The sequence below is a fragment of the Loxodonta africana genome, chromosome 2, assembly GCF_030014295.1.
Source record: "Loxodonta africana isolate mLoxAfr1 chromosome 2, mLoxAfr1.hap2, whole genome shotgun sequence".
In the NCBI taxonomy this organism is placed as follows: domain Eukaryota; kingdom Metazoa; phylum Chordata; class Mammalia; order Proboscidea; family Elephantidae; genus Loxodonta; species Loxodonta africana.
Window position 1 is genome coordinate 211643723 of NC_087343.1, and position 27752 is coordinate 211671474.

The 27752-nt window shown below is 50.5% G+C and overlaps 1 protein-coding gene across 2 annotated transcripts; it reads right to left on the reverse strand.

Annotated features, from left to right (window-relative positions):
- Positions 1 to 1021: 1021 nt before the first annotated feature.
- ALKBH5 (alkB homolog 5, RNA demethylase) lies at positions 1022 to 27430 on the reverse strand. 2 transcript variants are annotated; one of them, XM_064279384.1, is made up of 5 exons: positions 26480 to 27430; positions 18051 to 18131; positions 7167 to 7322; positions 6165 to 6321; positions 1022 to 2442 (listed from the first exon to the last, which is right to left on the reverse strand). In XM_064279384.1, the coding sequence occupies exons 1-5, from the start codon at positions 27247 to 27249 to the stop codon at positions 2371 to 2373; spliced, it is 1236 nt and encodes a 411-aa protein (XP_064135454.1). In that variant the 5' UTR covers positions 27250 to 27430; the 3' UTR covers positions 1022 to 2370. The 2 variants fall into 2 exon arrangements, with proteins under 2 accessions (XP_064135454.1, XP_003420709.1); XM_003420661.4 differs by lacking the exon at positions 1022 to 2442 and having other exon boundaries at positions 4999 to 6321; positions 26480 to 27429.
- Positions 27431 to 27752: the final 322 nt, after the last annotated feature.

Consider the following 27752-nt stretch of genomic DNA (forward strand, 5'->3'; position numbering starts at 1 on the left):
GAGCTCTGTGCTTTATTCCTCTTTGTGGCCCCAAGTTCTAATCCTGCCTCTGCTACTTCACCTCTCTGGGCTTCAGTTTCCTCATCTGCAAAATGAGTCTAATATTAATTGCTACTGTTTATTAACATAGAGCTCTTTGTGCCAGACACTAGTCATTCTTTGAATCTCTTGCCCATAGGAAGAAGCTGAGGCCAGAGAGGTTAAGTAATTTGCCCAAGTCACACAGCTAGTAAGCAGCAGAGCCAGGGTTTGAGCCCGGGCCCCAAGTGAGGTATTAGGTTGTGGTGAAAGTTAGAGGAGGTAATACATAAAAGGCTCCACTCACAGTGAGAGTTCAGTAAAGACAGTTCACTCCTAGCCTGGAGTGAAGGCACTGGGACCTGCTCAATGGGCATGACCACATGGCACACGTTGGGTGTCCTGGGGAGCACTGATGAGGCCAGTCGGGGGCCAGGGAAAGCGGCTTTGTGTAGCCGCTGCCTGAGCTGAACATGATGAGCAGGGTCCCTGGAGAGCATCCCAGGCAGAAGCACTGGTATGTGCAAAAGCTCAGAGGGCCGAATGCACCAGTGAGTTGGGGCAGAGAGGTATGGCGTGGGGCTCAGACTGGGGGCTCTGGGCCTCCCCTTGTTCCCCAGGGCCCAGCGCCCCTCCACTTATGCAGTAGCCCTGAGAGTCCTGGCTGATGGGTAGAAGCAGCAGGAAACCGAAATCTCGCCCCTGCATAACCTCTGGCAGGTTCCAGGGCCTGTGGGGCCTCGCTCCCATCCAACCAAGGGACTGCTGTCCCCTGCCCCAGGTCTGAAGCATTGTCGCTGACTATGCTGCCACACTGTGGGCACAGGGGTGAACTGCAGACATGAGCCCTAACACCTGGCTGGACGACCCCAGCCCTGACACCAGCGTGTAGAGGTCCAAGCCCCGCCCCACTTGTCCTAGCCTTTTAGTTTTGCACCCCTTAGCTAATAAGCTGCCTGAGGGACCCTAAGTCTGATCACATCACCCCTTTCCTACGGGATACTGGGGCCACTTGCCAGTTGTCATATTTTTAAATTTTTTTGTCAGTTGTTAAACATAGCCATTATTTAAAAATTATATAAACTCAAAATACTAAAAACAAAGGTAATAATATTCAGAACTCATCACTTCATTAGTATTTTAACTACATTTTACTGCTGCTTCTGCTCTTTTAACTGTACAATGGTAAGCTACTGCATGTCTCTTCCCAACTCCATATTCAGTGACCTCATGTTGGTAGCTCGAAATCAGCCACGATGGATGTACTTTACACCATGGAAATTGGCAAACACCACAAATCAGGCTTGATTTTTATTCATTTTCTAGATGAGCGCTGACCAATAGAAATATAATGCAAGCCACATATATAACTTTAAATTCTCAGGTAGCCACATGTAAAACAGTAATGCAAACAGGTCAAATAGCTTATTTTATTTAACACAGTATGTCCAAAATATTATAATTTTAACACATAATCAATATAAAAGTTACTGATACATTTTATTATAATTTCAACACATAATCAATATAAAAAACTTACTAATGATAAATTTCACTTTTTTTCCATACTAACTCTTCAAAATCCGGGGTGTATTTTACGCTTTACAGCACATCTCAAGCTAGCCACAGGTCAAGTGCTCAGTAACCAGTGTCCAGTGGCTTCTGTACTGAACAGCACAGGTCTAGATTTAAGAAGGTGATGGAGAAGCTGTTAGTAATGCAAGTTTAAAAGTAGTGTTGCACTTAGGCTAAGAGACGGTAATGCACAGCTCTCACACCTCAGTGGCTCACAGCCACAAAGGTTGACGTCTTGTTTGGCTACACGTCCACTGGCATCAGTCTCTCCTCTTCATCCTGTGACCCAGGCTGATGGAAGAGCTTCTAATTAGGACATTTCTGGCCTCGTGGAAAAGGAAAAAAATGGTAGCGGGCCAATGAAAGAAATGAGAGCCGAAGTTGAAAGGAGTTTCAGCCCAATTAATGTGTTCAAGGATGAGAAACCAGCCGGTCATGTATCAGATTTAATGACAACAAACTGATTGAGAAAAGAGCAGAGTAGGGGGTAGAGTCATGGTATCACACCCTACTCCCAGGAACCTGTGAATGCTCCTTCGTAACGAAAAAGGGTCTTTGCAGATGTGATTAAGGATCCTGACATGGGAAGAATATCCTGGATTACTCAGGTGGGCTCTAAATCCATGACAACTGTCCTTAGAGTGGCAGAAGACTTGATACACACAGAAGAGGTGGAGGCAATGTGACCACAGAGGCAGAGATTGGAGTGATGCAGCCAGAAGTCAACTAACGCTGACAGCCACCAGAAGCTGCAAGAGGCAAGGAACAGATCGTCCTCTAGAGCATGGCCCTGCTGAAAGTCTTCATTTTGGTCCAGTGATAGTGATCTCCGATTCTTGGCCTCCAGAACTGTGAGAGAATGGATTTGTTTTTTAAGCCACCAAGTTTGTGGTCATTTGTTAGTGGCCATGGAAAACTAGTACAAGCAGAGAGGGATGCAACTCCATTTGTCAAATTGTGGTTGAATTACAACCGTATGTTGGCTATACATACCAGGATTCAGCAAAAACCAACAAAAGCTTTCTGTGAAAAACAACGAAGTACAGGCAGTCCCCAGGTTATAGTTATGAACCAACCCCAGTAAAGCCTATTAACTGTGCGTTAAAAATCCGAGGTACATACAATGGTTTGTAGTATCAAACAGGTGCTACTTTGTGACACGCGTCAAAACATTACTGCATTATCTTAAGGATGTTTTAGTGTATTCGGGTTTAACATTTTTTATGCATAGAAAGGCGCTATACTACATACTAAGACAAACATTTGACTGACATTAGATATGAACCGTACCTAACTGTTCTGAATTAACGTACAAATTAGACTCAAAAGACAGATTTAGGAACGGAACTCATTCATACTCCAGGGACTGACTGTATATGAAATTTACAATTAAATCATTTGTTATTTGTAAGTTATGTGCTACACATCATCATCAGTAAAGTTTACCATCGCTGTGTGTGTAGGTATGTGAGACATGATTGCTGTCTCCCCAGCAGGGTGTCAGCTCTGTGAAGGCAGACACCAGATGTCTTTTATCCCCAGCACCAGGCATGGCACACAGTAGGACATGCAATATTTTTTGAATGAACAAACATGTGACCTTGGGCCAGTCCCTGAACTCTCTGGGTCTCACTTTCCCCCACCACACACAGGACTGGAGGAATGCGATAACCTCCGAGGTGGGCAGGGCTGGTGCCAGCTGTTGTTAAAGCGTCTACTGCATGCAGGGCTGGGCCGGGGGCAACAATGGTGGGGGGACAGACTCAGCATCTGGCCCAAAGCCGCAGGAGATGGCTGGGGATGGGCAAATTCAGGGAGTCAGGGTGAAGGCCCCTGAGTTTCCTTTAGACCCCAGAGGGGCTGGGGACTGCTCTGAGGATTCTCAGTCACTGAGACATGGTAGAAGGAGTAGGGGACATGGATTCACTGTACAGGTAGAGACTGAGCCAGTGACGGGGCCACTCCTGACCCTCAATTCTGCAGAATAAGGGGCCTCTTTCAACCAGGGGCTGGAAAGAGGCCAGGTCTGGCTTTGTCATAGCTACACAAGGAGGTTCTTAGAGCTCCCCAACCTTCCACATGAGCCCCCATGCCACCCCCAAGTGTCAGCATCCCAGGTGTGTTGGGAGGATGCCCACCTCTGCCATATGCAATCTGAATGACCTCAGGCCAGGCCCAATCCCTCATCTCCAATGTGTCCTCTCTGGGCATCCCAGGCAGCTGTCTGTCCAGCCCAGTGGCTACTCCTGCAGGCCCATCTAGCCACAGCCACATGGGGGCGCTGAACCTCCTTTCATGGACTGATTTTTTGCAGAATGAGCTCTGACAAGTCGCTTCGCCCTCTGGTCTCTACTCTGTTCTTAAACAGCAGTTTAGTGGCTGCCGAAGTTTCCAAAGACTTTAGCCCCAGAAGGCTGGCTCTGAGCACTGAACAGAGTGAGGGAGACGCTAGACAGCAAGCCCCTGGCCAAGCCCTGGGAGCCAGGTCTGAGATCTGGGGGGACTCACGCTCTCTGAGCCAAAGCCCACTCACCCTAAAGCACCTTCTTCCTGTGTCCCACAGCGCTCCTATAGGTGTCTTGGAAGCAGGAACTGGATGAACTCTGCTCAGCGCTGGGGCCCCAGTATTGCCCGGTACTTACTGGGAATCCAAGAACATGTTTAAAGTGCAAAACCACCTGATTATCTTCTGCAAAGCCAGGCCCTCCTCTCCCACTTCTGTGCTGCTGTGCCCCCCTGGCAGGCAGCCTCTCTGATCACCCCCGGAAGACTGGCTGCCCGAACTCAGCAGGGTGGTCCTGGCCCCTGTGGGCAGTGGGCAGAGAGCAAGCCCACTGCCAGCGCTCAGCCCACGGCTGGTCACAGGAAAGCCTGTGTGTCAGTGATGGGTCCTCTCCTGCAGGGCCCAGCCCCCTCTACTACCCCGCTCCCAAGTTTAAGGGAGAAACAAATGGATTAAGGAAGCACCAAAGGCAAGCCTTCTCTTATGACAGCATCAGACAATTGTTTCAAAATATATTAGATTTGGTTTTTATTGTAGAGCACACATCTCAGGGCAAAGTGCTGCACATACAACTACAAATCATTTTTGGGAAAAAAGCTGTAAAAAAAATAAACCTGCAACTGCTTTAGTTATGCAGTCCCAACTTGAGGAATCCACGCTGGCAAAGCAGTTCTGGTCCCTGAGAGGGACTACTTGATGGTGGCTGCCCCTGATTTCTCAGCGTCTGCGGCCTCAGACCTGAGCGTCCGCAGGACAAGGCCTGGTGGATGGTGGTACCTGGGGCTGGGAGAACCTCTGCTTTCAGCCCTGGCCCTGGCTGGCAAGGAGAAATTCCTGATGAATCTAGATTAGCAAAACCTTGCAGCCTTCAAGGATCTGAACAGGTAGAAACTGCCAAAGACTTTACATCGTTTATTTCTTTTATTATCTTTTTAAAAGGCCCTTCCCCAGCTCCCACCCCCACTGAGGCAGAGGAACATCCACCTAGTCTGAAGGCCTAAGCCCTGGCCTTGGATGCATGCTGAAGGCAGACAGAGGTGTGGGCACCTCCCCAGGGGGACACCACAGAGAGAGGGCCCAAGCTGGCCGTTGTAGAAGGGAAGGGAAAGGAAAAACCCAGGAGGCCAAAGGAAAAAAAAAAAAAAAAAAAAAACTCAAAATAAGAACCCTACCACACACCACAACAATATTCTGTACCCCGCATGCTAGACTTGGGAGGACACCAGTCCCTCTAGCTAGAAACAATCCTAAAGTGACCCTACACAGCAAGTCTTAACTGTTCCATACGATCACACACTTATGTTGGAAAAAAGCAACCCAGCAAAGAGGTGTGCTTTTGGCAAGAGGGGCCAGGACCATGGCAGCCCCTGGTCAGCCCCCATAGAACTGTGGGCAGAGCATGCCAGCAGGCTCAGAGGCAGCCCAGGGGCTCAGCAGGGGGGGACAGGGGCGGGCTGTTTGCACCCACCTGGCCAACATGAACAACTCTGCCAGAGATGGAGAAATGGTGTTTGCGTGAACTTGCAGGACCTGGAGAGCAGGTGGGAAGTGGGAGGGCAGCGGAGCCAGGGCTGTGCAGGCTACGGGCAGAGCTGGCCAGGTTTCCAGAGACCTCAACCAAGCACAGGTGTCAGTGGAGGAAGGGGTGGGGCAGAAGATCAAACTTTGTTTAAAATACTGAAAAGATTTAAATTTAAAGCAAACCAAGAATTTACTTAACCAAAACATTTTGTTGCTTTTAAATAAACCCAGTCTGACACAGCCCCACTTGAGGACAGCTGCCCCCACACCTCTACTGGCTACTCTAGTGTCAGCTTCTGTGCCCAACAAACACCAACAGCCTTTCCATCCAGGAGGAAAACCAAGAACACGAGGACCTAGGTCCTGGCCAATTCTGTTCTTCAGCCTTAACAGACAACAAACCAAGGAAAAAAATAAAGGATCAAAAAAACCAAAAACAAAAACCATCAAAACAAAGGAAACAAAAGGAGGGGGCAGCTACATGAGGATGAACCAGAGTTCCCCGGAGGGATGTGGGCAGCGGGCCTCAGTGCCTCCTCATCTTCACCTTCCGAGCAGGGCTGCCAGCCGCCTCTGAGCAGTCCTCCGCGGACTCGTAGGACTTGCGCCAGTAGTTCTCCGAGCTGAAGCTCCCCCTCCGCCGGTGTGTGGGCAGCAGCACTGAGCGCCGGTTCTCTTCCTTGTCCATCTCCAGGATCCGTGGCCTGCAAGGAAGGGGTCACGTGACCTGGCAGGTACCTCACCTGGGGGACGGGCTGCTCCGGCTCCAGAGTTCTCATGAGGAACATGCTGGCAGATGCACTGGCATTGTAGGTCCTGGTCTACTAAGTGCCAGTGGCCACCCCTGTGTTTGAGACATTTCCCAATGACCCTGTGGGATCTGCTCGGCCCTGAGGGGCAGAGTCTGGGGCCCAGGACATGGGCAGGGCTACTGGACAAAAGAGACCCTTCCTATCACAGCCTCACGACCTTGCATGGTCCAGCCCATCTACCTTTACTTCTCTGCCCCTCTCCTTCACCCCCCTGGCTCTCCTTTCTCTCTACCTCCGCCCTGCTCTCCAATCCCTTTAGCCCCTGAAACCACAAGCTTTCCTTCCAGCCTTGGCCTTTGGCCCTCACAGCACCTTCAGACGAGAACATCTTTCCAACACATCTTTCTCATCCTTCTGGCCTCAGCCTAAATATGACCTCTTCAGGAACCTTTCCTGAGTCTGGTTTGCGATCCTCCAAGTCCTGAACTTCCCTCTCATATTAAGTATGAACTCATGCATCTGTCTGGGTGGGACCAAACAAGGGAAGACATGGAAAAGCCATGACACACTCCCATCTGTCTTTGCCTGACCCTACTCTCTGGGGGTACAGGCAGCTGGCCAGTGGTTAGGTGGACCAACCCCACCAACCTAGAGGAAGCAGACATAGGCTCTGGAGGGTGGAGAATCTCAGGCCCCCTCCCACCCGGCCAACCCCTCAGGCTTGCCACCCACCTCACCCTACAGCCAGGCTCCGAGGCTGCCAGACTGGCCCTCTGAGCAGGGCCCCAGGCAAGTACCTGTGGGCAGCATCAGGGTCTGCCTTGCGGTGGGACCGCTTGGGCTTCAGAGCAGGGTCCCTGTTGTTTCCTGACAGGCGATCTGAAGCATAGCTCGGTGGCAGCACAGAGCTGCTCAGGGACTTTGTTTCCAGCCGGGGCGCATCTAACCTCGTCCTGCAAAGGAAATACACATTGTGTTGCCAACAGACCTTGGGGAGGGTACTGGCCTCACTCCAGTCAATTCCCTCAGGCCAGGCCTGGCTGAGGCCAGTCAGCCCTAGTCCAGCAGTCCCTGCTCTATGCCTCTGTTAGTTTCCTCCTGGCTTAACTAGGGATTCATGCGGCTGACTTTCAAAGACCCTTCTTAAGCTCAAGCTTAGAAGCAGATAAGCAATATTTTTGTAGGAACCTGCAGCCTCAGGGAAAGACACCAGGGCCCTCTCCGCAGAATGAGACGGCCCCATCTTACCTCATTCAGGCTCAGAGGTTCTCCCAAGGCATCTGTTCCACCTGCCTGAGGACTGAGGGCCCCACTGTTAGGCACCAGTATACTTGAACAGACGCCTCCCTCATCCTTGCCTGAAATACCCAAAAAGGGAGGCTGCCCTGGCCCCAGCCTGTAGGAGGGCTGGAGGAAAGCAACCAGAGCTGCCCACTTATCACTCACTATGCACACAGGGACACCGAGGCTGGGGTACAACTTGCCTTAGCTCCCTGACATGGGAGTGGCACAACCAGGAGCTCTGACCCACTCCAAACCATGAACCTGGCTTAAGCAGTACTCTGACTCTGCCACACAGTTAGCCCTCTGTTTGTCCCTGGGTGCTGAGCAGAGGACAGATGGGGCTGAAGGCAAAGCCCCTGCCCCCACCCCAGAGTTTTTGTGGCTCCACCCAGCACCATCTAGTGAAGTGAAACCACGTGAGTGTGGCCAGGGAGGAGCGGGTGGAGGAGCTGGGAAGAGGCCTTTACTTGCATCCCTCATGAAGCTGCGCCATGAGGAGCTGGCTTGGGAAAACCTCAGAGGCTCTGCAGCTGCTTATGTGGCAGAAAGAAGGCTGGCAGGTCAGGCAGGGGAGCAGGGGCAGGTGAGGAGCCTTCCTAACGGCCTGGGATGGGAGCGGTGGGGGCACAGCTGGCCTTGGGGAAGGAAAGGCTGTGGCCAGGGCAGGACTCAAAGGACACACCTTGCAGAAATGCTGCAGGGGAGAGAGAAGAGAAATCTAAGATAAGAACTGCCCTGGGCTAGCCCCCATGGCTGACCCTCTGTCAGGTGGCCTGGTGTAAAAAGGTGGGGAAACTGGGTCAGAAAATTGAAGGTCACACCTCCCAGAGATTGTGGAAGAAGGGGTCAAGCCTGTAGGCAGGAACCAGGGATCCAACCTGGCAGAGGTCTGTCTACTGAGCCAGCATGGGGTCCTCCTTCCTTCCAGCTGGGACCCAAGTTCCTAATGCCCGCAGGCCCATACTGTTGAGTAGCAGGCAGGACACTCTCCCCTTTTGCTTTGGCATCATAGGAGGCCAGAGGGACACAGCTACACCTGCTAGCCCATCAGTCTCAGCCTCCACCAGGCCTGCTCAGGGCTCAGGGACCTAAACAGCGAGGAGGAGGAAGAGCCAGCCCTGGCGCTGCCACTCAGAGCCCAGGCTGGTCACTGTCCCACTCCAGTCCTGTTTCCCCAGCTGAACAGAGGAGGCGGAAATGTGACTGGCTTTCAGTTCTGAGAGTCTAGCAGTCAAAAGACAAGGTGCTTCCTTCAAGGCTAGGGTTGTGAAGAGGGGCACAGCACAGCACAAGAGGTGGTACTTGGCCGCACCAGACTGAGGATGTGAATGAGAACCGCTTGCCCTGAGGCCCTTTCTATACCAGGCCAAGCTTCCTACCCTTGAAGTGAGAGGTCTAGGGGACAGAGATCAGACCAAATGAGCTATTAAGCTTGACTTAGAGGAACTCCAAGGGTCTGAAACCACATGGGAAAAAGCCCCTCCCTTGACACCCATAAGGGTAAGTCCAACACTAAGACCGTACAGGTGCTGGGGAGCCCATGCTCAGGGGAGGAAGGCCCCTGCGTGCCAGTGAAGCCCTGGTTGGCAGGGCCCGGCATCCTGGACTTGTTTTCTTAGGGGAATGATGGAGGGCAAGAGAACTGCAGAGCCATCAAGACCAGAGCCTGGGCCTCAGCTAAGCCTACGCCTCTGGGGCTGGACAATGTGAGCACACACTGCCACGTCAGGACAGCTGGCACGTGCCAGGCCCTGGCAGGCATCCCAGTTCTCCTAAAGCTCCTTCCTACTCTCCAGGTGGCTAGCCTGGGCAGGTGAGGCAGCGGTGGCAGCCAGATGCCCTGGGTCTAGGACTGCTGGAAAGGCTGGGGACAGACAAGCCAGAGGCCCCGACTGCCTCTCTGCTTCTCTCCCCAGCTGCCAAGAAGGGGATGAGGATTGTTCCCCCACAGCACGAGAGCCCTGCTACCATGGGGGTGGGGGCGCAGCCTCCGAGAAGAGAGTGATCAGAGGCGACCGTACCACAAACCCAACATTCTGCACCCACTTTGGGGACAGCATGAACTCCTGACACATCCCCTGGGGCTGTTATAGTCTATCTCATCACAGCTGGCGAGCTCCTGCCCCCTCCTCTAAAAAGCCACCACACTGCAGGAAGCCAGGCTACAGGTAGACCTGAAGCCCAGACCCCAGTAGCAGTTTAACTCCAGGACACAGCCCTCTAACAAGGCCTCTCAGAGTCTGGCACAGAGAGTCCCATGTTTGGAGTCAGGAGGCCCCATTCTAGTCTTCAGTCTGAGCCTGGACCTCCTCAGGTGGGTGAAAGGAATGAAGACCTGTCTGACAGACTTGAGTAAGCATCCAGAGGCCACAGAAGGTCCCTCAGGTATGAGGAGAAAGCTGCTTTCTGAGTGACGACCTCACCCAGAGAGAAGAGGCGCCCCCCCCACCCCGGTCTCCCAAGGTGTCAGGGCAGCCCCCAGGATAAAGCAGGGATGAGGCCTAGGTACAAGTGAAGCCTGTCAGAGAGGATGGCTGCAGCCTCAAAGATGCCTTCACGGTGGATTGAGGGGAGGGAAGGCGCTGTGGCTGCTCCAGGTACTCCCTCATGCTCCTCTATCACTCCTTTGCCCTCTGACACTGCTGGGGGGACAGCTCCCACTTTGGGGGAGGGGAGAAGGGAGCTTTAAGTCACACAGCTGCTACCCCAAAACAGCCTCATTCGCCCATGTGAGCTCTTCACTGCAGAGCAGAGGAGAGCAGAAGCTATGTTGGCAGTACCACTATTCCTGGAGAGAAAGGACCAGCCTACACCAGTGACCCTGTCCACTGCCACCTCGTTTCAGGTCCCACCTTCACCGAGCACCCTGTGCTGCAAAGCCTGGCTTTGTGGGCCTATTCAAGCCCTTCCTGGTATATGCAGTATCCTGGACCCCAGGTCCAGCTTAAAGCTTCAGTACTTCTGACAGCGAGACTCCCACAAAGCCCAGGCCTGCGCCCCGCTGTTTCTCCTCCAACAGTGCCCACCCCCTGCTAGCAAGCCCCATTCCACATTGACAGCCTGCCTTGCTCTCTGCACAGAGCAGTCCTGAGGCAGGGTGCAGTAGCTATGGTCAGAAGAGTCTGAAAGGCAGATAAGGGGTATCACCCAAAAAGGAGACACTCCAAACACGTGCCCCTGGACTACCAGCAGTGTCCCCCCCGCCAACACACAGAGCTGCAAGACATCCAAGCCCCAAGTGGAGCCTCTGCAAACTATTCAGCCCAGCTACCCCATCACACTACATACCTGCACACCTCAGCCCAGGAGCCAGGGCTCTGAGGAGGTCAACCAGGCCACAGAGTGCCCAGGGATCCCCCTGCTGGGGCCTGATTCCTCCAGGAGAGGTCTGAGGCCAAGTCTGCTTTCCCCCAGCTGGGCCACTGAATGCCAAACTTTGGGGCTTTCCTTCCCTCCCCATCCCTGGAACCTTCACCTGGTATGGCCACCAAGTTCAGAGGGAGCTATGGTGAGGAAGCGGCAAAGAGAAGCAGAGTCAGCACTCACAAGCTTAACCATCCCCAATGTCACAGCTGCTCCAATTTACAGGTAAGAAGACAGGCTTAGGGGCTCCGGCAACAGCTCGTGCTCAGTGAGGACACAGCAGAGCCACGCCGGCAGTCCAAACCTGGTGGTCTCACTGCTCCCTTATTCCTTGGGCCGGTAGCACACATGAGACTGGTTAGGGACCCAACCGGTAGGGTGTATACTCATGTACACACACATTTACCAGACTCAGGGACAACTGTGGGCTGACCCTCGGTAGAGGAGAAAGAATCAGAGAGACAGGAGCAGCACCACGCCTGGCAATGGCAAGGGGCTTGATGGCTGCATGCCTCTGGCCTGGTCAGGGTCAGGGAAACTGCCAAGAGACAGACGCATAGTAGACCCACTATTCTCAGCCCTTCCTGTACCCACAACCCCAGCCTTACATTTGGGCTGCTCTGCTTTAACGGAGGGTCTCCCCTGGACCCTGGCTCTGAACGACCAAATCAGCCATTTCATTCAGCCAATATACACAAATCCAGCCAAAACCCCTTCTCCCCACTGTGCACCCACCTCAATGGCTCACCACTGCCCTCCAGATGCCCATGTCTGAGATGAAGGCCAGCGATTTCAGAGCCGCCAACACCTCAGTGACGCAAACCAAACTTTTCAGGCTACAGTCCAGCATCCCTGCCAGTGGCGCGCGCGCGCACACATACACACATACGCACACACACACAAAAACCCCAAATCCGTCACCATCGAGTCAATTCCGACTCATAGCGATCCTAGAGGACAGAGCAGAACTGCCCTATAGGGTTTCCAAGCAGTGGCTGGTGATTTGAACTGCTGACCGTTCGGTTAGCAGCCGAGCTCTTAAACACTGTGCCACCAGGGCTCCAGGGGCACCAAAGGTTGACCATATTTATGCATGTTGGGCATCTTACCTTGGGTGGGCTCAGAGATGGCAATATTCAGGGATGGCTTAGGAATGCTGAGGGGCCCAAGAAGCTGACCAGCCTGCAGCCTGATCCCACCCTCTGTAACACTGCCCCCTGCCACTTAAAACACACTCACTAATATGCTCTCTGCTTGTACAGCAGAAGTGAGAAAGCCCTTTTGTGCATTCCATTTCTTAAACTCACAGCATTCACCCCAATGACACATGGCAGGCAGGGCTTAGGTGCTCCGTTGTGCCAAACCACCACAGGACCAGCACGAGACCCTGCGGGAGACCCGGCTCAGGGCCTCACTCAGGCATTTACTGGTTGTGACAGAAACAGACTATAACATCAAGCTGCATCCTCAAGACTCCGCTCCTAGGGGAGCTCTCAGAAGGTTATCCTCTCCCAGTACTTACCATGAAAAACGAAGGTACCACATCCTTGCTCAAAGGAGCGCATACTTTGAACCAGAAAGCACTTGGCAGCTGCCCACTCCTCTCCCCTCTGGAGGCCTTTATAAAGACCTTCCCAGCCGTGATTGACCAGTCAGTAACAGAGCCCCTTGGCCTTCCCCAGCAGTCTATGCAATCTTTACCTAACTTGGGAGAAGGTGGGGCAGCTCCAAACCCTCTGTGCCAGGGCCAGGCCGGGCTCAATGTCCGGATGCTACCCTGTGAACATAGCCTCAACACAAGACATCAAAGCAGCCAGGGACCCTCCAAGGCCACACACTGCTGGTCTTTGGCTGTTCCTAGGCCAAGATGCTCCCCTTTCCACTTTGTTACCAGCATCTCCAGGACAAACCTCTGCAGCTACTCTGGAGCTGCTCTTCCAGTGATGAACGGCTCTCCTGGGCTGGGCAGTGTGCTGGGTCCCAGATGAGCAGTGATCTCCCTGCCCCCAGAGAATGCAGACTTGGAAATTCACCATGACAAGTGTGTGGACTGAGAGAGACCACACAAGGAGGTGCTGAAAGGGCTACAGTTGTATATGTAAGTGTTCCCTACAGCCTTGGAGGATGGCCAAGTTAATGACACTGTGCGTATGCATGACCATTCGAGTGGTGGGGGCAGATCAGAAGATGAGGTTGCTAAACGAGATGGCATTCTCAACAGAGGGCACGCTGCTACAGAGCCCAGGGCACAAGTCCCTGGACCATACCGGGAGCTGCAGGAGTGGAAGGTGAAGGAGAAAATACCAGGAGCCTAGGCTGGGTGGACATGCAAGGCCCTCAAAAGCCCAAGGAGGGGCTTGGACTTCATCCTGCAGGCACCAGAGAAGCCTGTGGCTCTACTCTGGTCCCCTGGCTGGCTCCCTACAACTGGGTACTTTTCTAGCTCGGTTGCCTAGGGAAAGTGAGGGAAAACCCCACACTCCTCTCCAGGCCCTTATCCCAAAGCCCTATGCTTCTGCCCACCAGCCCAGTCCCTAGCTGACCCCTGACCCCACTGAAGTCAAAGGTCGAAGAACCTCAGTCATCCACAACAGCCACTTCCTGCCACGGTCAGACCACTGCCAGGGGCCCAGTTAGCCGAAGAGATTTGGGAGAGCTGGTTAACAGTGCAGACTCTTAGCTCCATGAAGCAGCATCTGACTCAGCCAGTTTAAGCAGCCTAGTATTGTAGCCACCATTCAAGAAGAAAGCAAGATGTCATTAAAAAGTGTCAAAATGGATGCCGGAAGAGGCTCTAAAACTTGTTCTTCAGCGTCGAGTAGCTGAAACAAATGGAAGAAATGATAAAGAGAAAGAGCTGAATGGATTTCAAAGGGTGGCTCAAGAAAACAAAGTAATGCATTATAATGAAATGTGTAAACACCTGGAGTTAGAAAACCAAAAGGGAAGAACATGCTTAGCATTTCTCAAGCTGCAGGAACCGAAGAAAAAATTCAAGCCTCGAGTTGCAATAGTGAAGGATTCTATAGGAAAAGTATTAAACGATGCAGGAAGCATTAAAAGAAGATGGAAGGAATACACAGACTCACTAAACCAAAAAGAATTGGTTGACGTTCAACCATTTCAGAAGATAGCATATGATCAGGAACCAACGATACTGAAAGGAAAGGTCCAAGCTGCACTGAAGGCACTGGCAAAAAACAAGGCTCCAGGAATCGACAGAACACCAGTTCAGATGTTTCAACAACAAGTGGATGCAGCGGTGAAAGCGCTCACTTACCTACATCAAGCAAATCTGGAAGACAGCTACCTGGCCAGCTGACTGGAAGAGATCCGTATTTATGCCTATTCCTAGGAAAGGTGATCCAATCAAATGCAGAAATTATTGAACAACGTCATTAATCATGCAAGTAAAATTCTGCTGAAGATCATTCAAAAGCAGCCGCAGTAGTATGTCAACAGGGAACTGCCAGAAATTCAAGCCAGATTCAGAAGTGGACACGGAACCAGGGATTACCACTAATGTCAGATGCATCTTGGCTGACGGCAGAGAATACCAGGAAGATGGTTACCTGTGTTTTATTGACTATGCTAAGGCACTTGGCTGTGTGGATCATAACAAATTAAGGATAACATTGCAAAGAATGGGAAATTCAGAACGCTTAATTGCGCTCACGAGGAACCTGTACACAGATCAAGATGCAGTCGTTCAAACAGAACAACGGGATACTGTGTGGTTTAAAGTCAGGAAAGGTGTGAGTCAGGGTTGTATCCTTTCACCATACTTACTCAATCTGTATGCTAAGCAAGTAATCCGAGAAGCTGGACTATATGAAGAAGAACGGGTTATCAGGATTGGAGGAAGACTCATTAACGACCTGTTACGCAGATGACACAACCTCGCTTGCTGAAAGTGAAATGGACTTGAAGCACTTACTAATAAAAATCAAAGACCACAACCTTCAGTATGGATTACTTCCAAACACAAAATCCTCACAACTGGACCAATAAGCAACATCATGATAAATGGAAAAATGATTGAAGTTGTCAAGGATTTCATTTTACTTGGATCCACAATCAACACCCATGGAAGCAGCAGTCAAGAAATCAAAGGATGCACTGCATTGGGCGAATCTGCTGCAAAACACCTCTTTTTAAAGCATTGAAAAGCAAAGATATCACCTTGAAGACTAAGATGCACCTGACCCAAGCTATGATGTTTTCAATCGCCTCATATGCATGGGTAAGCTGAATAAGAAGACCAAAGAAGAACTGATACCTTTGAATTGTGGTGTTGGCGAATACTGAATATACCATAGATGGCCAAAGAACAAACAAGTCTGTCTTGGAAGAAGTACAACCAGCATGCTCTTTAGAAGTGAGGATGGCAAGACTGCATCTCATATACTTTGGACATGTTATCAGGGGGGATCAGTGCCTGGAGAAGGACATCATGCTTGGCAGAGGGTCAGCGAAAAAGAGGAAGACCCTCAACCAGATGGACTGACACAATGGCTGCAACAATGGGCTCAAACATAACAATTGTGAGGACGGCAGAGGGCTTGGCAGTGTTTTGTTGTACATGGGGTCACTATGAGTTGAAATCAACTCGATGGCACCTAACAACATTCAAGAGGAAGGAAGCAGCTAGAAGACTGATCTGATACTCTGGCTATGGCCACCTCCAGTAACACCTCCAGCTAAAATTTGATCGAGTGAGCTATTTTTAGAGATTGGGAGGGGACACCTGGGAAGTTATTACTCTGGGTGGTCCTCTCCAAGTTCCTGGCCTGGGTCCCTGACTGCAGTTGGAGGTGCCAGGTGCAGCCCAAGAAGAAATGACTTGGACGAAGAAGTCAGAGTACAGGGTGCAGGGCACTGCAATCTTGGGCTCCATCACTTCCAGGTTCTGGGTTTTGGCCTGTGCTGGGAACCAGAGGAAAAGAAAACGGGAAGGCAGGTAAAATCCATCCTCTAGTCAATTCAGGAAATATTCACAGGCTTGAGGAGAGAGGCCGCCACCTGCATAGATGATCCAAGTATCTGGAGCTCTCAATATGTGCCAGAACTCTGCCCACACCCCTTAAATTGCCAGGACTGCCCCACGGGTCTGCTCATCCCCATTCTACAGATGATAAAACAGAGGCTCAAAGTCTCTGACTTGACCAAGTATCAGAGCCACACCAGAGAGACTTCACCACCACATTATTCTGGAGTTCTGGGTCTGCCTCAATGGCCAGAATGCCACAGTTATCGACTGAGTTTAAAAAAGGTGGCAAGACAGAAAGCAAGGAAGTACAAAAGACAAAAAAGCCCCCACCACATGGACAGAGGTATGACAAAGGGACACAGAAGCCAACTGCAAGAGCTCCCAATGGCCAAAGCCAGAACGATTCAAGCAACAAAAATACAGCAGTATTGATTACAACCCGAAGCATAAATGCCCACAAGAAGTTCAGGCCGATACAAGTGATTGAATCCATAAATAAGTGGGGTAGAAGAGACAAATCTCCCACAGGGAAGAATTCCAAATAATTAATGTAGATGTTCCACCCTCAAGGAGGTAGAGCTTAACTCCTCCATTCTTTAAACGCTGGCTGTACACAGTGTATAGGGTCGCTATGAGTCGGAAATCGACTCAACTGCAGTGGTTTGGTTTTTTTTTTTTTGTACATAGTGACTGTCTTCCAAAGAGCATGTTTTAAAAAGGGGGTGGGGGACAATAACTCTACAGTGGAGAAACTTGACAAACACAACCTCAGCCAGGTGATCAAGGTCAGCATCAACAGCGGTAAGTCATGCTGATACTGTGTACCCTTGACACGACGTATGAGAATGGCATTTCACCTCTATAGTCCTCCAAAACCCCATAATTCCAGTCCAACCATGAGAAAAACACCAGACAAATCCCAATTGAGAGACATTCTCCAAATACCTGACTAGTACTCCTCAAAACTGTCTATGTCATCAAAATCAAGGCAAGTCTGAGAATTGTTACAGCCAAAGTTGGCCTAGGAGACACAATGACTAAATGTCATGTGGAATCCTGGATGGGGTCCCAGAACAGAAACCCGTGAAAAACTAAGAAAATCTGAATAAAGTATGGACTTTAGTTAAGAACTGATTGATACTGGTTCATTAGTTGTGACACATGGACCACACTAATGGAAGATGTTAATAATAGGGGAAACTACATGTGGGGTATCTGGGAACTCTCTGTACTGTCTTTGCAATTTTTTCTGTAAAACTAAAACTGTTCTAAATAATAAAATTTATTTAAGTTTTAAAAGAAAAAGAGAGCAAGCTATACGACATCCTGATGAAGCCTGGGTCTCACTTTGCTCACAGCCTTCTATGTGACCTCAGGCAATCACCTGCCCTTTCTGGAACTCCACTCAAAAGGAAAGTTTGTCCGGACCCCAAGTTGGCTTGGCTCAGTCCACTAAACCATGAAGAGAAGGGAAAAAGTGCTCCCAATGGCCAAAAGTTTGGCAATGTTAGTCCACACCTCCCCAACTCTGTCACCAGAGAGGAGGAGCAGCCACAAGCTGTGAGTATGCTGCACACTGCACCCTAAGGTCCCACCTTCATCTCCTCTCATTCCTGCTCTTCCCAGAAGTGAAAACCAAGGCATCTTTAAAGCAGACTGCTAACGCATACTCTAAAAATAATCAGTGAAAGCACATGTGACAAATCACAACCAAAGAAGTGGGGAAAAGAGGTGGGGGTGACTGAAAGAACGTTCCCCAAATTCCATCTCAAGACTATGCCCATAAACACTGGAAGCATGAGCTTTTACTCAGCCCTGAACTCCTTCAAACAGACAAAGCTTAATTTTCTGCTGAGGAAAAGATAAAACAGCTTTATTCTCACAGAATTCAAATAAAAAGGAGAATTTAACAGCCTTCTTCTCTCGCAGGCTTCAGCCTACCAAGCCACTGATCTAGAGGACCCATGAGCTAAGGGAACTCAGACCTACATCTGCAGACAGGCCTGCAGGCAAGGCAAAAGGTGCCAGACGTCCGGGCACTTACTTCCTGAGGATGATGACTGCTCTGCGTTCCTTGATGTCCTGAGGCCGTATGCAGTGAGTGATTTCATCAGCAGCGTATCCACTGAAATTAAACACAAAGAATGTGAGTGTGGAGAACTGACAAGCAACCAAAGTTCCTGGAGGCAAAGGAATGGGAACATGGCCCAAGTCTTATGGCTGCCCTCTGCCCCAACCCCTGCTGCAGGTGGAACAACAGGCAAAATGATTTGAGAGGTTCAAAAATCCACATGAAGTGATACACCAAGTTAAGCTCCAGGAAGCTTTCGGCCAGACACCACTCAAGGAAAAACCTGGAATGAGGTGACCTAATAGCCTCGTAAGGCAGATACCAAAGCAGGAATCTCCCCCAACAGACCAGTACTTGTTTTGTGTGTGCTTTGTTTATTTTAAACAAATATTTATGTAATATTTACTCTGTGTGGGCCAGTCTGCAAACATCTCATTAAATCATCACCCAATGACACAGGTATCATCACCCAATGACACAGGTATCATCAACATTTTCCAAACGGGGAAACTGAGGCTCCAAGAGGCTGTGGAACTAACCCTCAGTGATCACCATGAGGCAGAGCTATCATTTATGTGTTTGACCTGAAAACCCAGGGTCTTCCCCTGCCGTCTTGCCTGGCTCACTCTTGTCTCTGCAACATTTGATTTGTTCTTTTGCCTAGAACATCCTCTTTTACTTGTTGAAATTCTTTTTTTTTAAGTTCTAACATAAATACCACCCAGAACAATTTCAGCACATATAGTAGAATCTCAATAAATGTTAGTTTCCATGAAAACTTTCCCAGCTCCCAATTTGGTGTTAATTTCTCTCTTCTGGGTTCCTAATCTCTTTATTGTTTGTCATTACTTATCTCTTTATTGTTTGTCATTATTTATGTGCATGGCTGTATCCTACACTAGGATATACAAAGAGACCTTCTTTTTAAAGGGTCCTCAGAGGGGACACCTTTCTAGGCCCTTTGGAGGCAGCTGGAGTGACTGAGGCCAGACTTTGGTGAGTGACAATGAGCCACATCTCCTCCTCATTCCCTCCTCCATTCTCTATCCTTTGGCTTGAAGAGGCAGCCAAGGCAGATGCTAACAGCACTGGGTCATCAAAGTAATCTAAACAGCAATGTTCAAAAAGAGAATTTGTCTACTGAAAAAAAGCTTCCAAAAGCCTCCACATTTAAAGGGATCCAAACTTTTGAAGACAGCTGCATTTAAGATATTTTAAGAATTTCTATCATACGCAAATATTAACTTATTTTCAACAAGTTACTTGATTTTTAAAACTGCTTCCGGACCAATGAAATGTGGGTACATGACCGTCCTCTTCACAGCCAAAGTCTTTCTGATTTGAAACACTGGAAGTGAACTCCTCACCGGGGGGCGTGGCATCCAATTGACTCTCCTCTCCCTCTGAAGTCCCTCCACTGAACTGAGACCGTTCTACACAGCCTGAAACACTCTCAGCAACGCCTAGTGTGAGGTGGCCACCTTCTCAGCCTCTGCCACCTGCTCAGGATTCCAAACTGCCCCTAGATCACAAAGCCTTCTCCACATGGCTGATAATCAGCTTCCTTTTCAAGGACAGCTATACAGGCTCATGTTTAACCATCAGAGCACTGGAGGCCTGGGAAAGACTCCTCAAAAACGCCAGGCTTGTCCAATCATGGGCAAGAGCCAGATGTAAAAGTGAAGGGGAGGTTTTAAAGAAAAAAAAAAAAAAAAAGCCGCAGCCCTGAGAGTGAAGCACCTCTGCTTTGGACATCTGACCCAAGCCTGTGCTGGCATAGGCAAAGAACCTTTATTTTAGGGATTTCCCCTCCCACTACTCCTAGGCCACAGTTTTCGTGAACACCAGTCCCACGAGAGACTACGGGCAAATTCTCAGAGTCATGTCAATTGGGAAAATCTTGATAGGAGGGTTTTAAAAAACATTAGTATACTAAAGGATCTGAAAACTACTACAGCAAAAGAACCTGCTGACTTTGTTTAACTGCACACTGACCAAAGAGCCTTCTCTCAAATAACATCTATTAATATCCTTCAGCACACAGTGATCAGGGAGTTGACAAGATCTGGTTTGAATCCCAGCTTTGTCACCCACTAGTTTTGACACCTTAGTTAAGGTACAAACCCTAAGCCTCAGTTTCTTTATCTGTAATAACGAGAGCAGTAGGTTCTGTTTACTATGTTATCCTTCACAATCTGGGTGTTCTTTTATGGCTACTGAATCAACTCAACAGTACCGGGTTTGGTTTTTGGTTTTGTGGTTACTAAAAGATTACAATATTTTAACAAGCGACAGCACCTCCTCCCTTGCAGTACACAATCACAGAGATTTTGACTACATGGTTGCGCCCCCTGGGGAGGGCGGTGGGAGGCCTACCTGCAGGCTGTTTTGAGAATTACTAAGGCTGGGTGCCTAGCACATCACTTCCACCTACTAAGCATCTGACATAAGCCAGGTGGCTCTGGACCACCGTGGGGTAAGTAAGCCTGAGCTCTGGGCTCAGCATCTGCCAGCCAGAAGTGATATGGGCTTCCCCTGAAGGACCTGCCAACAGCAGAGGACCTTTGGCCTCCAGGGCTAAGAGTTCCAGGTCTTATCCTGTGCTCTTATCACTCCACACTGGGGGAAGAGAGGGTCCAAGCTGCACAATGGTGCCATATATACTTCCCCAAATAGCTAAGTCCGACCTCCCAAAGGCATCCCAAGGCACATCTTTGAGGCCTGAATCCACAGTCCTGGCTATAGGCAACCTTCCCTACTGTTAACAAATGTTATCAATCTGTTTGACTTGGCTACAGGCACTACAAGGGCCCTGACTCTCCACCTCCACCAAGGAACCACTTCTCTTAATGCAGTTCTGGAGCAACTCCAGACACTTCTGAAAGCTTAACTGCCCCCACTCCCCAAAGCGCTCTAAAACTTAAGAAAAAGCCATGCCAGGTTCCCGCCACTGAGCCCAGGCCTTGGAAGAGCTAGTGCAGCAGTAGAACTGCATAGGCCCATAGAAACAACCTTGGCACTGACCCCAGAACTTCCTGGCAACCGCGGAACAGCCTACCGACTCCTCCTCAGAGGACCTGGCTCCTCTGAAGTGGGGAGACTCAAAGTTCTGACCAAGGGAAACTCTCCTAGCCAAACTTCAGCAGAAAGTGTACAGGAGAGACCAGAAGAAGGTTATTTACTGCTAGGGAGCTAAGCTGCCAAAAGAGAAACTGTTAGAAAATCCCAGTCTGCCTTGAAACTTAATACACCCCAGGTCCAGCCCTACCCTTGGCATGAAGCAAAGTCTCAGTGCCTCCTGCTCTTTTGTTTTCACAGGGGAGCGAAAAGAGAAAATGCCCCAGGCTGGTCAGTCTGTTTGCACACTGCCTGGGCCGAGCCCCCTCGGTTCTCCCCAACACCCATGCAGTGATGACTAGTGTGCAGCAAAAGTGACAGCCTGGCCCTCTCATCCACTAGCTCTGTACCTCAAAGTGACTCTTTAAGGAGTTGACACATCTATCTCCTCCTCTGGGAAGTTTTTTCCTATTTACCCAGACTGGGTTTCTCCCTACTCCCACCCCCGACCTGCCCCGCTACATTCACCCATACCTCTCTGCTACTACATTTGGCCTTATAAAAATTATGTCTTCCCTACCAGAAAAAGCTTCCAAAGGCCTTATTCATCTCTGCACACAGTGGATGCTAGATGAAATGTTTGCTGAGCTTAACTGTTCTACTACTTCAGAGCCTCAGTTTCTACATCTTTAAAACAGAGATCACAACAAGCCCTTCCTCAGAAGATTAAGGTGCAGGTTAAATGAGAAGTTTGAAAACCTCTATAGGGGACAGTCTTGGAGAGTCAGTTGTCAAGGTACATTTCCAAGATGGTCTCCATTTCCCATTTACCCCAGACCCTGCCCAGGTTAGGGTGGACCAGAGACAGAGGGACTGGCCAAGATCTGAGCATGGTGACAACCTCCCGGCAGCTGGAACTGCCTGCCCTGGGCAGACCCCAGAGCCTGCCTCACCACTGACAGGCCCTTAAGACGGAGAATCTCAGGCTCAAGTTATTTACCAGCCCCCAGCCCCCAAGAAGACACGTGGCCTAACCTTTATGAGAAGTCCTGGGGCTTTCTGAATCTAAAAGATGGTCTGCACATATCGTGGTACAAATACACAGTAGCTGAACACAGAGCACAGCTCATCTCCTCAAACATTTTTAGCTAAACTTCAAGTGTGCAGTAGTGTGAGAAAGAACCTTCTATGACAACTCATGGCATCATTAGTTCCATTTTGCAGGAAAGGAAAGGTTAAGTAACTTGCCCAAGGTCAAATACCTAAAGTGGTGGTGCTGGAACTCCAACCAGGTTTGACATCAAACTCTTTGTTTCAGTATTCAGGCTACAGTGATTTTTGGTGCCATTTTTTTTTTTTTTTTTTTCTCCGAAGCAGGGTGGTTGTTTTCCTGGTGTTAAGGTCCGACTCTGTCCTGGGGGCCTCACTGCCTTTGACAAAGGACAAGCTTGTAACCCCGCAGTCCCCTTCCACGGAAGAGGTCTGCAAAGATGAGCTCATACCCCTACACAGCTAACACCATATCTCAGCAACGGTTACATAGCAACTGCCCAGCCTAAAACGGCCAGCTAGACCTGAAATTTTCATGGCCTACTTATCCTCCATTTGCTCAGAGCTCTGTAATGAAGACCACAGCTCACCTGCCAGCTTCTTCCCTTTGAGGCCCTCTGCCTTGTCAGGCCTGGCAGCACCCAGGGCAGCCAGAGCCCCTAACCCCAGAGTGCACAGCCCTGGCTTCAGTCTGTGGCTCCTCCCACTCAGAGAATCAGAAGATTCCACACAGGAGATGTGGCCCAGGACCTATCTGCCCTACTTCCCCAACTATTTTAAGCAGAAAGCTAAATTTTGCTTTTAACCTGCTGCACAAACTCAGCCCTTAGCCCAGAACTGACAGGGTACTCATTCTACCCAACACCAACCATTAACTGGAAGAGTCGCAGGCTGAGCTCATACTGCATGCCCATGGCCAGCAATACACAAACAGACCAAGTCATTTCCACATGGGCAGCCAAGGCCTGGGTCTCTGGGAATATGGCCACCATAACCACAGACCAGGCAGCAGTGATTAAAAGCAGCAGCAAGTAAGCAATTAGCCTCAAGGTAATTACTCCAATTGATCCAATAGGAGTCTGTTTTAATCTGCCCCATTCACACTACAGGGAATAGAGAGGAACTGTGGGATGAGCTGACATAAAAGAAAGTAAAAGATATTTACTTTCCTAGAGAACAAGCATTAAGAGGGGACCCACCCAGGCCTAACATACAAAGGTTACAAAAAATCTACTGCCAGCTGGGTTTTGGAAAGGAGTTTGAAGCACTTCCAGGAGCCTCCATGAGGCCTTGCTCTAAATGCTCAGGCTTAAACACTGCTGAGTCAATGTTTGCCATACACTGACAAACACACTGACAACTATTAAATGTAACTGTATTCCTGCCACAGACACCACTGAAGCACAAGCAGATGAGAATTATTAAATCCTTCCACATCCACAGAAGACCATTATTTTAATCAGCCCCTTCGTTCCAATCTGGGAGGTTATAGCTCAACAGCCCTGAGCTGGAATATGTACCAGTAAGTGAGAAAGCATCGCCTCTCCTACCAGCCGAGGGAAGAACCCAAGCGGGATTTAAAGAGGGGCGCTGCTAACAGGCAAGTGTTCCCCACCTGTATACAAAGCAAGCTCAAAGTGCTAAGTGAGCTAATCCAAGATGTAAATTAGAGGATGGGTTCCAGAACCCTACAGCGGTGTTTTCAACGGAGGATGATTTTGTGTTCCCCCTTCCCTGCAGACATTTGGTAATGTCTGGGAACATTTTTGGTCATTACAGAAGGCACTACTGGCTTCTAGGAGGCTGAGGATGCTACTAAATATCCTATAATGCCAAGACAGCCCCGTACAACAAAAAATTCTCTAGACCGAAATGTCAACAGTGCCGCTGTGGAGAAGCCCTCCCCTAGAGCTGTATCAGGGCATCCCCATGGGGGTCTCTGCTTCAGGTTGGAGCTAAGGACTAATAATGAACTCCATCTGCCTCACGTCAGCACCACCGCCCCCCCCCCCCCCATCTGCCTTTGCCTACTTGTTCTTTATGGCTGGAACATCCCCACCCTGCTACTGCCGCTGTTGTGCCCTCCCTGTTTTGCTTGGTTAACTCCTAGTCATCCTTCAAGTACTAGCTTACTTCCTCCCCAAAACTTTCAACACTCCACAGTGGGTAAGATGTCCCTCTCATTGTGCTCTTATAGTTACCATCCTGGGCTCATTGTCTGTGGTCTCAGCTGGGCTATGAACTCCAAGAAGAGCCATGATTCACACTCCACCAAATCGCTACCCCTCCCCAACAAGAGAGCAGGGTTGCATAGAAAGCAAACACCTATTTAAATGCCTAACCTGTGCCAGGCTCCATTACCAGACACGAAATCACCACATCTAATTCTAATAGGCTTTGGAAGTTCGAATCCCCATTTTACAGATGTGAAAACCACCCAAAAGCTCTCAAAACAAACGAGAGAGCTGGATTCAAGGCCCAGGGGAGCACTTTTCAGGACACTGCTGAACCTCCCATGCTAACTCCGCAGCCAAGTCAGAATCTAGGGGGGAGTTGGAGGGGATTGGGAAGGCTCTAGGACTTCACTATTCTCCAGAAAAGATGGATTTTCTTGACGATGCAATCCTGTTAATGATCACTGACAGACCTGCGTTTTTAGAAGTCGAAACTTCTGCTATTTTATACAAGGGGTTGTGTGTGTGTTGGGGGCAAGAGTCTTAAAGTCACAAACTGCCTGTTCTGATCTCCCCATTACATGCCTGGCTAGTGCTCCACCTCCTGAAAATAATCCTGAGGGCCTGTGACTACGTGGAAAAATAGTATTTCAGAGATCAAATGGTCCTTATATGATATCCTTTCAGCACAAGAGCCCTTTGATGGGGTGAGACACCAACCTGCCGTATTCAGCAAGCCTCTTGGAAGGGTCTGCCCTAGAAATTCCATCTTAAATGGCTTTGCCCAAACATCACTCTGGAAATACCACGCAGATCTAAGAAGCTCTGAAGCCCAAATGACAAAGGGGCCCTCTGGGTTTCTGAGGTGGGCACCTGCCACGTTTCAGATTCACAAGGAAGCCAAAGTACTGCTTCTGTTGCCACTAACATCCTAGACTTTCCCATCAGAAGACCTCGGACATCACAAGGCTCCGCCGCCATCTCCAGACAGGTAAGCAGCCTCAGTTGTCCAACTCAAATGAGACAGAGAACCTACTCCACAATATGAAGAGGGCTCCAGGGACCCTATTTCCACCCAAACCTATCCTGACTGTGGCCTGCCCTGATTGCACTTTAGAAACTAAGCAGCTCAAAACAAAATCCCAGTGTACACTGATCCTGGACTTTAATTCAGTGGTCAACGAAGCTGCTCCGGACAGCTGCAGTCTAGACCTCCTAAGAGCTTTTGGGGATTACTGAAGTACATTCCGAGGATTACCTGTTTCGGGGGTGGAGAAAGCAGATTCCAAATAAATTTTCTGCTTCATCTAAACAAGCAAAGGTGTCTCACCAGGCATTTTTCTCTGAGGACCAGGGCACTGAGCTACCTCTCAGCAAGATCTGGGACCCAAAATAGGCCAAGAATATAAGTTCTGCTACTGACATAACTACAAGGCTAAATGCCAGGTCAAAAGATGAACTTTATTTTGTTTTATTCAGTCCTGAAAACAGGTAACACATTCTCAAAATGACCAATGGGCTCTTCTGCAGCCAAGGTGGGAGAATTTTAAGAATGTGCTGAACTCTATTCCTGGCCCAACCACTAAACTGTGCAACTCCAGGGAAGTCACCCCCTCCCCCCACCCCTTGGGAATGGAGACCATGCATCAATTAAGCACTCTCAGAGAGCTGCTTCCATATTTTCTGTTAAGGAATACATTAACATCCTCTGTTAAGAAAACCAACAACAGCATAACAGGAAAAACTTTGTTACTTAAGTTCAACTCAAAGTTAAGCTCCACTCAATTTTTTCCAAAAACGTAGATTCAGAAACCAAGGCCCAGAATGGAAAAGTGACTTGCTTAAAATAACACAGGGAAGCAGACGCCTAAAAATCTTAGCTTCCTGATACCCAGCCCCACTGCCTCTTGGAAAGATGCCTTGCCTTTAGATTAGCTCTCAGTCAAACTCGTGATTGCGTCAAACTTGCCTCCGGGATACAGAAATCTAGATCAGCTCCTTGACCTTTGCTGTCTTGCTATCCGTGTTTTAAGTGGCATAGGCCCTTTTCCCCCACTCCCCACAAGCTCCAAGCAGAAAGGGTCAGATCTATACAAAGCAGGGCTCCTCCCAGGTCGTTACCTGAGCACAGTCACGCTCCCCCTGCGCACAGGCAGGGAAAGCACAGGTTCGGACACCCGGATAGGCTTGAACTGGAACTTGCAGCCGAAGCAGAGCGCGGAGTCGCTAAAGAAGGACACTGACACGATGGGGCGCTCGAAGATGTGGATGGGGTCCACGTGTGAGACGATGCAGCCCCCCGGCTGGTAGTCGTTGATGACGGCACTATTGACGAAACCCTCGGGGATGACGCCGTGCTCCACCAGCTTCTGGATCACCAGCTGGTGCACCCACTCGGGGATCTCGTCCACGTCTCCCGGCGGATAGAGGCGCTCCTGGCCAGGCCCTCGCTTCTGTAGCTGGGCGCCATATGTGTACCCCTCGCCGAAGAAGTACTTGTTGCGCAGCGGGGCCCGGTCCACCGTATGCTCGTTGTACAAGCCCTTCTCGGCACGGGACACCACCTCATCGATGCGGGCCTCGATCTTGGCGCATTCGTCCTGACTGAAGAGGCGCATCTGGCGGATGCCGCTCTTCACCTTGCGCGCCTCCTCCTCCCGCTGCAGCTGCTGCTCCTCGTAGTCGCTGCGCTCCGGGTCCGAGTCTTCCTGGAACTTGCGCTTGGCCCCGGACCCTGGGTAGGGCTCGGCGGCGGCAGCGGCGGCGGCAGCAGCGGCTACCGCGGCGGCAGCGGCAGCCGCCGCTTCCCGGCTGCCCGCCTTATAGTTGTCCCTGGCCGTCATGGACTTGAGCTTCTCACGCAGGTCCGTATAGCCGCCGGCGGCCGCCATCGCCCCGCGCCGCTCTCTAGGGTCCTCTGGGGCGGGCGGGACGGCCGGGCATGGCCCTCAGGGGACGCGCCCCGGCGTCCCCGGGGAGAAGAGTTCCTCAGTGCCGGGCCCCCATGCGTGGCCAGAGGGCCCGGCGGAAAGCGTCGAGGAGCCAGGCGCGGGGTCGGGCCTTAGGGGCGGCAGGTCATGCAGCGGTGGCGGCAACGGGGCGTCCTCCTCCTCCACCTCCTCCACGTCCCAGGTGGCAAGAGCGCCGGCCGCGCCTCATGCCGCGGGGGCTGCCGCGGGGGCGCGGACCGACTCCCGGTCGGACCCTCTGACACCCGGCCGGGGCCGCACTTTAAGGCGCTCCTCACGACGTCACGGGCCTCCCGCCCGACGTCTGCCAGCGCCGCTCTTCAGCGGGCTCCCGGACGCGCACGCGCAGTGCAGCCAGCCGCCGCGGGGCCCCGCGCGCTCCGGGCATGCGCGGGAGTGCAAGCCGGCCGGTGAAGAAGCCAGCG